The following is a 14,990-nucleotide window of genomic DNA, read 5'->3' as shown; positions in this document are numbered from 1 at the left end:
TCAGGAACCAGAGCCTGGGTAAGGACCCGGAACCTGGGTCTTGGTTGGGACTTGGAACCTGGGCTAGGACCACGGAACTCAGGAACCAGAGCCTGGATAAGGACCCGGAACCTGGGTCTTGGTTGGGACTTGGAACCTGGGCTAGGAACACAGAACTCAGGAACCAGAGCCTGGGTAAGGACCCGGAACCTGGGTCTTGGTTGGGACTTGGAACCTGGGCTAGGACCATGGAACTCAGGAACCAGAGCCTGGATAAGGACCCGGAACCTGGGTCTTGGTTGGGACTTGGAACCTGGGCTAGGAACACGGAACTCAGGAACCAGAGCCTGGGTAAGGACCCGGAACCTGGGTCTTGACTCAGAAATGGAACCCGGGCCTAGGCTAGGACTTGGGACTAGGATCTTGGCAAGGACAGGACGTGGCTACAGGATAGGACCAGGTACTCCATCACAGGATGAGGTACCCCAGCACAGGATGAGGAATCTCCAGCACTGGGCTGGGCGAGGAACTCCTGGGCTAGATGAGGACACGAAGCTCAGATTTGGACAGGGCTGGAACACAGCACCTGGGCTTGGTCTTGGAACACAGGAGCACAGAGCCTTAGACATGGACTGCACACTCAGAGCCTTGGACGTGGACTGGATGAAGTACTCCAGGGCAGGACGAGGCTCTTGGCCTAGGTTTGGCTTGGCTCCTGGACTCGGCTTGGTTAGGCTCTTGGGTACAGGGCCGGGACCCCTCCTTGGAGCACAGGGCCGGGATGACTGCTGAGGACACTTGCCGAGGGACTCCTGGACTGGACAAGGGACTCCTGGACTGGATGAGAACACAAAGCCTTGACTTGGACAGGACTGGAACACAGCACAGGAACACAGAACAGAGAGCCGGGACCCCTCCTTGGGAACAGGACCTAGGGCCAGGACTCTTCCTTGACACAGACACTAAACACAGGGACACAAAGCAATAGTTCCAAACTCAACAATAGAGAGTTCCTTATCTTGGCCTGGCAAGGCTCCAGTCTCACTCCAGCAGTTGAACTTGACAGGGATGCAGTCACAGCTTCAGAAGGAAGGGAAAGGGAACAGTCCAGCAGGGAATCCTTGGTTTGAGAGGTATTTATGTGCCAGCCCAAAACGAGAATCAGGTGCCTCAATTAAGGCACCCAACGGAAGAAGGGAAAACAGGAAAACTTGGAATAAGGAATTGACGGACCGGACCGTGAACTGGAATGCGGACTTTACAGACTGGACCATGACACCTGAAGCCTTAATAAATAACTTCACTCTTCACTTTGCTCCATTTCAGCCAGGCATTTTAGTGTTACAGTCTACCAAGAACTTTCTGCACCATTTCCAAAGTTTCCTGTTCAATCTTTGTGGCAATGAGGATGCTGTATTGGCTATGTAGGCATATGGATCCCTTGGGATCTTTTAGTCCAATATAGAGCACAAAACTTTCAGGACCAACTATATAATATGTACTAATTGCCTAGTATTCCTGTTTCTCCAAGTCCAGGTTTAGCTGTGCACAGGCATGAAACAAATCCAACTCACCAAAGATTGAGCAACACACATAAAGTACAGGAGGAACTCAGGAGGACTGTAGCATTTCAGCTTGAAACATCAACTGTACTCTTTTCCTAGATGCTGCCTGGCCTGCTGTGTGTGTGTTGCTAGGATTTCCAGCATCTGCAGATTTTCTCTTGTTTGTCACCAAAGATTGAGATGTTAGTTGCCATGTGAAGGAATCTTGAAGTAGGAATCTTGTCCTTGCCAAGATCCTAGTCCCAAGTCCTAGCCTAGACCCAGGTTCCATTTCTGAGTCAAGACCCAGGTTCTGGGTCCTTACCCAGGCTCTGGTTCCTGAGTTCCGTGTTCCTAGCCCAGGTTCCAAGTTCCTTGTCCTGGTCCCGCTTTCTTTGTCCAGCTTCAGCAGCTTCTCCTGCACCTAAGGATATACAGAAACTGTTTTGGCTGGCAATTAACGTACTGATGAGAATGTAACTATTAAACAAGCAACACAACTCTGAACAGGAACCATTCCAAAAGTTCTGAAGACTCATTGTTACCATGCCAATACCATAATCTCTTGCCAGCCATGCACAGAATATCTAGCCAGTCCTTCCCCATTAGTACTGCCCATCCATACTGGAATTTTCCCCAATCATATGAAGCTTCTTCTGTGTGCCACTTCATCCAGAGTATGCAAGGCTAGAGTATCAGGCAGCGTTACAGCTTTCCATTGAAATCACACCGATTTTTCATATGTGTTGTGACCTGTCAACAAGCAAATCTGCACCTGTATCAATCATCATCCTCAGCAAATGACCATTTATGATATCGGCAATCTTACAATTACTTTTAGCCTATTGTTCAAGACTGATTTGTGTCGGTTCCTCAATCATACTTGCCTTTGCTCCAGAGTCATTGCATTCTTTCCTGCCTTTCAGACCCTTATAGCCTGAAATTATGTTCCAGAGATACTTTCTGTGACTACCTGAAATGACGTTCTGCGCAAAGGCGAAAACGCTTCCCTCGCCTCTCTTTCACGTGGCTAATGCCATCCTCTGGATTCCTACTTCTGATGAAACTGGCTCACCTTTTTGAGCCTCGTTTTCGTGCTAGGACTTCGTAAGGTATTGGTCAGATCACATTTGGAATATTGTGAGTACCTTGTGCCCCATATCTAAGAAAGGACGTGCTGGCATTGGAGAGGATGCAAAAAGAATAATCCTGGCAATGAAAGTGTTAATGTATGAGGAGCATTTGATGGCTTTGGGCTTGTACACACTGGAGTTTAGAAAAATGAGAGGGGATGTCATTGAATGCATTCTTAGCCTGACTGCAGACTTACTGACTAATACTTTTCTCTTGTAAACCCCATGAAAATCCTGCAGCTCCTGCTGGCTGGAGTAGGCTGGATGGTCATTCAGCACAGAAGCAGGCACTTCAGCCCACATTGTCCATGCTGACCATCAAGTGCCCATCTATACTAGTCCCATTTGCCTGCATTTCTTCCGAAGCCCACAATGCTTTGGCGATTGAAGTCCAGGTGTTTCCGAAAGGTCTACGAGGCACTATCTTTGTGTGGTTGGGACTTTCAGCATTAATTATCTTGCATCAGTGTTTCTTGTTGCTTTTGTTTAGGGCAGGGGATCCTAACCTTTTTTTATGTCATGGACCAATACCATTAAGCAAGGAGTCTATTGACCACAGGTTGGGAACCCCTGGTTTAGGGCCAGGTTGATGGAATTAACAGAGTAGTGATCAGTCCATTGGGGGAGAGGAGAGTGGAGGAAAAAGGGAGAGAGGTGAGAGGGGGAGGGAAGGTGGAGGGGAAGGGGAGAAGGTGGGAGGATAGGTGAGGGAGAAGGAGGGGGAAAGCAGAAGGTGAAAGGGGTAGGGGAAAGAGAGAAGAGAGAGGAGGAAGAAGGATGGAGAGAGGGGAAAGGGTTAGGGAAGGAGGAGGAGAAAGGGCAGGGGAGGGTGGGGTAAGAGGAGGGGTATAGGAGATGGGCAGGAGAGGAGAGAGGATGGGGAAGAATGGGAGCGGGTGTCTGAGAAGGTATTAGGAGATTAGCAGAGAGGGAAATGGAAAGAGGGAGGAGAGAGTGAGTGGAGGGCAGAGAGAGAAGAGAAGAAGAAAATCAAAAGGGACGTGAATGGGAAGAAAGGAATGAAGAGGAAAAAGAGGGAACAAGAGGTGAAATAAAACAATACGGGGAATGGAGAACGTGTCATGTTTAGTAAAAGAATGGAAGCAACAGAATCTGCTTTAAGAACAATGTGTTGAACAAATAGTTGACATTTCTGGAAGAGTAGGAATTCGTAAGAGAGGCAAAGGACGAGGCAAGGGGGAATCAAGGAAAGGGGCAGGCAAAATGGGAAGGAAGTGAGGAAGAGATGGTAGCGAAGTGAGGATAGAAATGTCAGCTTGCTTGTTTGTTTCTGGAAGCTGATCAATGTTCTACAGTCTATTTAAACACACTTATGCATGTATTTTCCATATATTAATATATTTTCCTGTGGCGTCGGCATGAGATTTGGTACCCTTGGTTTCTTTGCCTGGAATAAGGAACGAACAACACATAAAAGTTGCTGGTGAATGCAGCAGGCCAGGTAGCATCTCTAGGAAGAGGTACAGTCGACATTTCGGGCTAAGACCCTTCATCAGGACTAACTGAAAGAAGAGCTAGTAAGAGATTTGAAAGTGGAAAGGGGAGGGGGAGGGGGAGATCCAAAATGATAGGAGAAGACAGGAGGGGGAGGGATGGAGCCAAGAGCTGGACAGGTGATTGGCAAAAGGGATATGAGAGGATCATGGGCCTGGAGGCCTAGGGAGAAAGAAAGGGAGAGGGGTGAAGCCCAGAGGATGGGCAAGGAGTATAGTGAGAGGGACAGAGGAACATAGGGCAAGGAGTATAGTGAGAGGGACAGACGGACAGTGAGAGAGAAAAAGAATATATACAATGAATAAATAAATAACGGATGGGGTACGAGAGGGAGGAGGGGCATTAACGGAAGTTAGAGAAGTCAATGTTCATGCCATCAGGTTGGAGGCTACCCAGATGGAATATAAGGTGTTGTTCCTCCAACCTGAGTGTGGCTTCTTCTTGACAGTAGAGGAGGCCGTGGATAAACATATCAGAATGGGAATGGGACGTGGAATTAAGATGTGTGGCCACTAGGAGATCCTGCTTTCTCTGGTGGACAGAGCGTAGGTGTTCAGCAAAACGGTCTCCCAGTCTGTGTCGGGTCTCGCCAATATATAAAAGGTCACATCAGGAGCACCGGACGCAGTATATCACCCCAGTCGACTCACAGGTGAAGTGTTGCCTCACCTGGAAGGACTGTTTGGGGCCCTGAATGGTGGTAAGGGAGGAAGTGTAAGGGCATGTGTAGCACTTGTTCTGCTTACAAGGATAAGTGCCAGGAGGGAGATCAGTGGGGAGGGATGGGGGGGACGAATGGACAAGGGAGTCACGTAGGGAGCGATCCCTGCAGAAAGCTGGGGGGGGCGAGGGAAAGATGTGCTTAGTGGTGGGATCCCGTTGGAGGTGGTGGAAGTTACGGAGAATAATATGTTGGACCCGGAGGCTGGTGGGGTGGTAGGTGAAGACCAGGGGAGCCCTATTCCTAGTGGGGTGGCGGAAGGATGGAGTGAGAGCAGATGTGCGTGAAATGGGGGAGATGCATTTGAGAGCAGAGTTGATGGTGGAGGAAGGGAAGCCCGTTTCTTTAAAAAAGGACATCTCCCTCATCCTGGAATGAAAAGCCTCATTCCAAGAGCAGATGAGGCGGAGACGGAGGAATTGCGAGAAGGGGAAGGGGCCCAGCAACTTTTAAGTGTGTTGCTTGAAATTCCAGCAACTTCAGATTTCCTCGTGATAAGGAACGAACATCCGGGATTGATGGAGCCACCTGCTGGAAACGAAAGTGCAAACGCTCTGGGTCGGAACGACTTTTAAGGAAACGTGGGCCGGCCGGGCAGCTGTGCAGTGTCGGACAGACCACCGTGGAAGGATAGGACCTGCTGCTCAACTCGGCTGCGAAACGATGCAAGGAGCCGGCGGAAGGTAAGGTAACCGCGCACAGCACCTTTTATTCCCCCCGTCACCCTAATAAACCATCGCAAGTAGCCGCCTACGTTGGGCATTCTCTGATAAAATGCTTGGAGGGCCTCAGCTTTGCAATCTTCTGGGGAAATGAGGTTCTTCATGTTGTCATTTAATATCTCAATGAACTTATTTTTCTCTGGCAACATTTATATTAAAACGTGTATTTAATATTTCAGTCATTATTTGAGTAATCGTATATATATATTGCTTTTTTAAGCATTCATAATCGTTTATAGTTCATTATGGGTTTTATGTATGTACAGTATACCCGAATTGTGTACGTCATCACGCTACCACATGACCCGCGCCTCATTTAAAGTGAAAGACGAAAGTTAGACAACAGGAGTTCTGCTGATGCTGGAAGTTCAAGCAACACACATCAAAGTTGCTGGTGAACGCAGCAGGCCAGGCAGCATCTCTAGGAAGAGGTGCAGTCGACGTTTCAGGCCGAGACCCTTCGTCAGGACCCTCGGCTTTTTGTTTTCCTTTGAATTAGCTTAATGTTTTGAAATGACAACCCAAAACAAAAACGTGAGCTTTTAGCTCCTGATTCGCGTTCACTTGCAGACAAAGTTCTAACTCGTGTGTGTTGCTTGGATTTCAAACATCTGTAGATTTTTTTTTTCGTTTTCTAACTCATGATCTTATTTGTTGTTCCTGGTTTTAGATATAGAACGTTAAGACTATTGAACAGTTGTCTTAATGTAGTAACGATAATGTGTGAATAACTATTAACAGCAAACTTTGGGGACATTTTGCTTGGAATGTATTAACACAACGTTGGATCATTTGGAAAATAAATACTACTAACAATTTTCAAAAAAAGTAATTTTCATGATTTAAGTGTTGTATTTTGTTGTATAGAGCAGATTACCCTTGCAAAGCTCTACACTACTATCCTGTTAATGCTGTGTGGACTAGCAATAGCTTAATCCTCTCCCAAATAGCCCTTTTTCCACAAATTAAGCTTAATTTAAGCAAGCAATCATGAATGGAGCAGCTTTTTTATATATGTTTATTTCTGTACAACTGATTTCCTGGATCCAGATATAGTCCTAACCTAGGATATAGCGTCTGCAGCACAGCAGACCATAAAAGATTTACTATATTGAAACCATTTGTTCTGAGCGTAATCCTTTTCAAGTTTCAGGCCTGCTTAGGAGAGAATAGTTTTCCATTTGCTGAAAGTATAAAAGTTATTACTGATGCAAAGAGGATGAAGCCAATTCATCTGTGTTCCATGGAGACAGGAGACTGCAGATGCTTGAAAGCTGGAGCAACACACAAAATGCTGGACGTTCAATATTTCTGCTCAAGACCCTTCAGGGTTAAATCTCTCTTAAAATATAAAAAGTTAAACAGAAGCAAGATTTAAAAAAAATGAATTATTATTCCTGAAATTGCTTAAAATGATCAGAAAATGGAGGATGGTAATTGAGACTGTTGCTAGAAATTCTAATAAGTACATGTTGATAACATAATTTGATATGGTTTTAGTTGTGGAAGCTGTCTGTACAGCTTCAAAGGTACATTTAGTGTCAGAGAAATGTATACAATATACATGCTGAAATGCTTTTTCTTCGCAACCATCCACGAAATCAGAGGAGTGCCCTAAAAAATGAACGACTGTTAACTGTTAGAACTCCAAAGTCCTCCCCACTCCCGCACGTAAGTGGCAGCAAGCAACAATCTCCCCACCCCCCCATTGGCAAAAAAAAGCATCGGTAACCCGCCGCCAAGCGCTCAAGCATGAGCAAAGCAACAGCAAGGTTGAGACTTGCAGTTACCCCAAAGACTTCACATTTCACCAGTATTCAACATACCACAAGTTCTCTCTCCCTAATAAGCGAGGGGGAGACATAGCAAACATCTCACTGGTTTAGAAACATAGAAAACCTACAGCACAATACAGGCCCTTCGGCCTACAAAGCTGTGCTGAACATGTCCCTACCTTAGAACTACCTAAGCTTTACCCATAGCCCTCTATTTTTCTAAGCTCCATGTGGCCATCCAGGAGTCTCTTAAATGACCCTATTGTTTCCACCTCCAACACCGCCGCTGGCAGCCCATTCCACGCACTCACCACTCTGCGTGTAAAAAAAAAAAAAAAAAAAAAACAACAACAACTTACCCCTGACATCTCTGTACCTACTTCCAAGCACCTTAAAACTATGCCCTGTAATGCTAACCATTTCAGCCCTGGGGAAAAGCCTCTGACTATCCACAAGATCAATGCCTCTCATTATCTTGTACACCTCTATCAGGTCACCTCTCATCCAACGTCGCTCCAAGGAGAAAAAGCCAAGTTCACTTAACCTATTCTCATAAGGCATGTTACCCAATCCAGGCAACATCCTTGTAAATCTCCTCTGCACCCTTTCCATGCTTTCCACATCCTTCCTGTAGTGAGGCGACCAGAATTGAGCACAGTGCTCCAAGTGGGGTCTGACCGTGGTCCTATATAGCTGCAACATTATCTCTCGGCTCTTAATCTCCATCCCACGCTTGATGAAGGCCAATGCACTGTATGTTTTTTTAACCACACAGTCAACCTGTGTAGCAGCTTTGAGTGTCCTATGGACTTGCACCCCAAGATCCCTCTGATCCTCCACACTGCCAAAAGTCTTGCCATTAATGCTATATTCTGCCATCATATTTGACCTACCAAAATGAGCCACCTCACACTTATCTGGGTTGAACTCCATCCGCCACTTCTCAGCCCAGTTTTGCATCCTATCAATGTCCCGCTGTAACCTCTGACAGCCCTCCACACTATCCACAACACCCCCAACCTTTGTTGTTTCATCAGCAAATTTACTAATGCATCCCTGCACTTCCTTATCCAGGTCATTTATAAAAATCACGAAGAGTAGCTGTCCCAGAACAGATCACTGGTCGCCAGCCTCTATGCAGAATATGCCCCACCTCTAACCACTGTATGCCTTCTGTGGGCAAGCCAGTTCTGGGTCCACAAAGCAATGTCCCCTTGGATCCCATGCCTCCTTACTTTCTCAATAAGCCTTGCATGGGGTACCTTATCAAATGCCTTGCTAAAATCCATATACACTACATCTACTGCACTACCTTCATCAATGTGTTCAGTCACATCCTCAAAATATTCAATCAGGCTCGTAAGGCACGACCTGCCTTTGACAAAGCCATGCTGACTATTCCTAATCACATTATGCCTCTCCAGATGTTCATAAATCCTGCCTCTTAACAACCAATGAAGTAAGACTCACTGGCCTATAATTTCCTGGGCTATCTCTACTCCCTTTCTTGAATGAGGGAACAACATCTACAACCCTCCAATCCTCCGGAACTTCCCCTGTGCTCATTGATGATGCAAAGATCATTGCCAGCGGCTCAGCAATCTCCTTCCTTGCTTCCCACAGTAGCCTGGGGTACATCCTGTCCAGTCCCGGTGACTTATCCAACTTGATGCTTTCCAAAAGCTCCATCACATCCTCTTTCTTAACATCTACATGCTCAAGCTTTTCAGTCCACTGCAAGTTGTCCTTACAATTGCCAAGATCCTTTTCCATAGTGAATACTGAAGCAAAGTATTCATTATGTACCTCCGCTATTTCTTCCGGTTCCATACACACTTTTCCACTGTCACACTTGATTGGTCCTATTCTCTCATGTCTTATCCTCTTGCTCTTCACATATTTGTAGAATGCCTTGGGGTTTTCCTTAATCCTGTCTGCCAATGACTTCTCATGGCCCCTTCTGGCTCTCCTAATTTCATTCTTAAACTCCTTCCTGCTAGCCTTATAATCTTCTAGATTCCTATCATTACCTAGTTTTTTGAACCTTTCGTAAGCTCTTCTTCTTGACTAGATTTACAACAGTCTTTGTACACCACGGATCTTGTACCCTACCATCCTTTCCACATCTCATTGGAATGTACCTATTCAGAACCCCACACAAATATCCCCTGAACATTTGGCACATTTCTTCCATACGTTTCCCTGAGAATATCTGTTTCCAATTTATGCTTCCAAGTTCCTGCCTGATAGATTCATATTTCCCCTTACTCCAATTAAACATTTCCCTAACTTGTCTGTTCCTATCCCTCTCCAATACTATGGTAAAGGAGATAGAATTGTGATCATTATCTCCAAAATGCTCTCCTACTGAGAGATCTGACACCTGACCAGGTTCATTTCCCAATACCAGATCAAGTACAGCCTCTCCTCTTGTAGGCTTATCTAAATATTGTGTCCAGAAACCTTCCTGAACATACCTAACAAACTCTACCCCATCTAAACCCCTCACTCTAGGAAGATGCCAATCAATATTTGGGAAATTTAACCATAATTAGCATGTAACTCCAGGTCAGGGTCTTCAAAAGAACCCTGAAAGGGAAAAATAGAGATATTAACGATGGAAATGGAGCTGTTTCCGAAGATGCAAGCAAAGGAGACACCGTTCCAGCACCATCATCGCTTCATTCCGCCAGCTTCCTGCAAATTGGACCATTATTGTCACTTCTGCAGTGATATTTTCATTTAATTTGTGGTTAAATGATGTTTCATGGAGAAATTTCAATAAATAATTATATAACTATGTAATTTTTCTTCAGTAAGATGCCATCAAAATGTGGATTTTGCAAGCGGCTAAAAGAGGAAGTATGCAATGGAGAAATGCTCCTTTCCCAGGATGGTCAATTGGTACTTCACCGCAGATGTCTGGTATGTGTTTTCTTTAATGGCTTAGGCTTACAAAATAAGGAAGCAATGTATTTAGTGTTAATGCTTTTACTTTACTTTGGTTTCACTGAATATATGAAACAAGTGTTGGCATTCCGGCTTTGGAAACAGTGATCCAAGAATCCACGTGGGATTGTTATGGCAAGTAGAGATTAAAGTCCAAACTCTAAAGTTCAAGTTGGTATTGAGTAGTGAAGCTCCAAAGAGTAAGACCATCCTTTCTTGTTTGGGTAGTCCATAAAATGTCTTGCCATATCTGAATTGCACTGAGAGGAAATTTTATCACAGCATCTTTATTTAAAAGTCAGCCTCACAATATATCCCCTAATAAGAGAAAAAATTAGAAGTTTAAAATATATTTAAAGCTATTTGCTCTAATCTTCCTCTCTGATTTGTTTTCTCTTATGCCACAGAAGCCAAAACTAAATATGGCATTGATGTCGTCTCGCCATAGCTGGATAAACTGTACTTTTGACTTGCAAGTAATTAAACAGACAGTTTTTAGCAATGCATTCACCTAAAAAGCTGTAGACTGGTAATGGGAAACCAAGTTAACCTAAGTAGGCTTTAATTATTTGGCACTGATGGTGTCAACAGAGTGGTTGTCTTGTATGGTATAAGTTTCTGTTTCTATGGGTTTCTAAAAACAATTCCAGCAACTGCACCCGAGAAAGTCAGTGGGCAGCTCTGAAATCTATTTTGGTGCATTGTTTAACTTCCAATTTCCTTTTTCATCTTGTAATAAACTTACAACCGTATATCTGATCTTCAACATGATAACCATGTTTCACTGTCATAAAGTTACTTGTCTCTGATACTATCAAAGCATAAGTGCTGCTATAGGCTTCATCTTACGTTTGTTACCTCTATGTTTGACTGTGTCACTACCTTCTTAGATTACCTCCAATTTTCCATTCTATGTGAACATGATTTCAAATGAAACTCTTACCTTTCTCCTTGACTTGCACCCACCCTGCCTGTGGTTCCAGACTAAATTAGTTCTAAGTCAGGCAATGCAGAGATTTTAAAATTGTCATATTTGTTTTTGAGTTCTTCTAAGCGTATTTCCCTCCTTTCTTTCAGCACCTTCAGCCCCTTAACCCTCTGAACACTGCCTTCTTCCATTTCTGGCGTTGTGCATTCTTGACACTATGGATCCGTGGTTTAAAGAAACACACACAAAATGCTGGAGGAACTCAGCAGGCCAGACAGCATCTATGGGCAAGAATTGACATTACCTGCCGAAGGGTCTCGGCCCAAAATGTCAATTGTACTCTTTCAGAGGCTTTTTAGAACAGCTTGTTGTTGAACCACTAGGGGATCAGCTGTGCTGGATTGGGTGTTGTGCAATGATCCGGAGGTGATACGAGAGCTTAAGGTTAAGGAACTCTTAGGGAACAGTGATCACAATGTGATCGAATTCACTTTGAAATTTGAGAAGGAGAAACTAAATTCAATTGTGTCGATATTTCAGTGGAATAAAGGAAATTACAATGGCATGAGAGGGGAACTGGCCAAGGTTGACTGGAAAGGGATGTTAGCAGGAAGGACAGCAGAGCAGCAATGGCTGGAGTTTCTATGAAAAATGAGGGAAGTGCAAGACATATATTCAAATAAGAAATATTCAAAGGGAAGAAGGACACTACTGTGGCTGACAAGTGAAGTCAGAGCCAAAGTAAAAGCAAAAGAGAGGACATACAAGGAAGCCAGAGCTAGTGGGAAGATAGAGGATTGGGAAGCTTTTAAAAACTTGCAGAAGGAAACTAAGAAGGTCATTTGGAAGGACAAGATGAATTATGAGAGGAAGCTGGTGACTGATATCAAAAAGGATACTAAAAACTTTAAGTATATAAAGGGTAAAAGATGTCGAGGGTAGATATAGGACCAATTGCAAATGACGCTGGAGATATTGTAATGAGAGACGCAGAGATGGCAGAGGAACTGAATGCGTATTTTGTATCAGTCTTCACAGTGGAAGACATCTGCAGTATACCAGACATTCAAGAGTGTCAGGGAAGTGAAGTATGTGCTGTGAAAATTTACAACTGAGAAGGTGCTCAGGAAGCTTAATGGCCTGAGGGTGGATAAATCTCCTGGACCTGATGGAATGTACCCTTGGGTTCTGAAGAAGGTAGTTGGAGAGATTGCAGAGGCATTGACAATGATCTTTCAAGAGTCGATAGATTCTGACATTGTACTGGATGACTGGAAAATTGCAAATGTTACTCCGCTACTTAAGGGTGGGAGGCAGCAGAAAGGAAACTATAGACCTTTTAGCCTGACATCAGTGGTTGGGAAGTTGTTGGAATTGAAAGTTAGGAATGATATTACGTAGTACCTGGAGGCACATGACGAAATAGGGCAAAGTCAGCATGGTTTCCCGAAAGGAAAATCCTGCCTGACACAGCTACTGCAATTTTTTGAGGAAATTACAAGTAGGGTGGACAAAGGAGATGCAGTAGATGTGGTGTACTTGGATTTTCAGAAGGCCTTTGACAATGTGCCACACATGAGGCTCCTTAGCAAGATAAGAGCCCATGGAATTACAGGGAAGTTACAAGCACGGGTGGAGCATTGGTTGTTCGGTAGAAAACAGAGAGTGGGAATAAAGGGTTCCTATTCTGGCTGGCTACCGGTTACCAGTGGAGTTCCACAGGGGTTGGTGTTGGGATTAATGGATTTGTGGCTAAATTTGTCGATGATACAAAGATAGGTGGAGGAGCCCGTAGTGTTGAGGAATCAGAGAGCCTGCAGAAAGACTTGGATAGTTTAGGGGAATGGGCAAAGAAGTAGCAAATGAAATACAACATTGGAAAGTATATGGTCATGCACTTTGGTGGAAGAAATAAATGGGCAGACTATTCTTTAGGTGGGGAGAGAATTCAAAATCCAGAGATGCAAAGGGACTTGGGAGTCCATGTGCAGGATTCCCTAAAGGTTAACCTTCATGTTGGGTCGGTGGTGAAGAAGGCGAATGTAATGTTGGCATTCATTTCTCGAGGTATAGAATATAAGAGCAGGGATGTGATGTTGAGGCTCTATAAGGTACTTGTGAGACCACACTTGGGAGTATTGTGTGCAGTTTTGGGCTTTTTATTTTAGAAAGGATATACTGACATTGGAGAGGGTTCAGAGAAGATTCAGAAGGATGATTCCAGGAACGTCTGGCAGCTCTTGGGCTGTATTCCCTAGAGTTCAGGAGAATGATGGGGGAATCTCACAGTAACATTCCAAATGTTAAAAGACCTGAACAGATTAGATATGGCAAAGTTATTTCCCATGCTAGGACAAAGGGGCACGACTTCACTATTGAAGTCATGATGTGGGTAAGAAAAGGGAAGAGGTGCTGAAAGGAGAATATAGAGAGTTAGGAAGGGAGTTGAGAAGAAGGACCGCAAAAGTAGTAATCTTGGGATTACTGCCTGTGCCACGCGACAGTGAGAGTAGGAATGGAATGAGGTAGAGGATAAATGCATGACTGAGGGATTGGAGCAGGGGGCAGGGATTCAAGTTTCTGGATCATTGGGACCTCTTTAGGGGCAGGTGTGACCCTAAAGGTGACAAAAGGTGTGACCCTTAAGTGACAAAAAGTACGGGTTGCACTTGAATCCTAGGGGGACCAATATCCTGGTGGGGAGATTTGCAAAGGCTACTGGGAGACTTTAAACTAGAATGGTTGCGGGGTAGGAATCAAATTGAAGAGACTAGGAGAGAGGAGGTTAGTTCACAAATAGAGAAAGCTAGTAGACTGTGTGAGGGAGGATAGGCAGGTGACAGAAGGGGAGTGCTCAGACTGAAGATGTAGGGGAGAAGGAAGAAAAGTATAATAAAGTTGTTTGCGCCATTAGGGATAAACGGAGAGTAAGAGGTGGAGAGTTTCTTAAATGCATCTATTTTAATGCTAGGAGCATTGTAAGAAAGGTGGATGAGCTTAGAGCACTGATTGATACCTGGAAATATGTTGTAGCTATTGGTGAAACATAGTTGCAGGAGGGGTGTGATTGGCAACTAAATATTCCTGGATTTCGTTGCTTCAGGTGTGATAGAATCGGAGGGGCAAGAGGGGGAGGTGTTGCATTGCTTGTCAGAGAAAATATTACAGCGGTGCTTTGGCAGGATAGATTAGAGGGCTCGTCTAGGGAGGCTATTTGGGCGGAGTTGAGGAATGGGAAGGGTGTAGTAACGCTTATAGGGGTGTATTATAGACCACCTAATGGGGAGTGAGAATTGGAGGAGCAAACTTGTAAAGAGATAGTGGATATTTGTAGTAAGCACAAGGTTGTGATTGTGGGAGATTTTAATTTTCCACACATAGACTGGGAAGCCCATACCGTAAAAGGGCTGGATGGTTTGGAGTTTGTAAAATGTGTGCAGGATAGTTTTTTGCAGCAATGCATAGAGGTACCAACTAGAGAAGGGGCAGTGTTGGATCTCCTGTTAGGGAATGAGATAGGGCAGGTGACAGAGGTATGTGTTGGGGAGTACTTCGGGTCCAGTGACCTCAACGCCATTAGTTTCAATATAATTATGGAGAAGGATAGGACTGGACCCAGGGTTGAGATTTTTGATTGGAGAAAGGCTAACTTTGAGCAGATGCGAAAGGATTTAGAAGGAGTGGATTGGGACAATTTGTTTTATGGGAAGGATGTAATAGAGAA

General features: G+C 44.5%; 1 protein-coding gene across 1 annotated transcript in view; it reads left to right on the top strand.

Annotated features, from left to right (window-relative positions):
• Window positions 1–14,990, top strand: part of LOC140199160 (histone-lysine N-methyltransferase SETDB2-like) — a 136,994-nt gene that overhangs the window by 42,375 nt on the left and 79,629 nt on the right. The window contains 4 exon segments of the mRNA XM_072260770.1: window positions 5,367–5,462; window positions 5,465–5,509; window positions 5,512–5,575; window positions 10,206–10,314. Coding sequence (XP_072116871.1) covers window positions 5,367–5,462; window positions 5,465–5,509; window positions 5,512–5,575; window positions 10,206–10,314 — 314 coding nt within the window.

This window comes from Mobula birostris, chromosome 6, assembly GCF_030028105.1.
Source record: "Mobula birostris isolate sMobBir1 chromosome 6, sMobBir1.hap1, whole genome shotgun sequence".
Classification (NCBI taxonomy): Eukaryota; Metazoa; Chordata; class Chondrichthyes; order Myliobatiformes; family Myliobatidae; genus Mobula; species Mobula birostris.
Note: the sequence above shows the minus strand (reverse complement) of the source record. Positions and strands in the feature narration are given on the sequence as shown.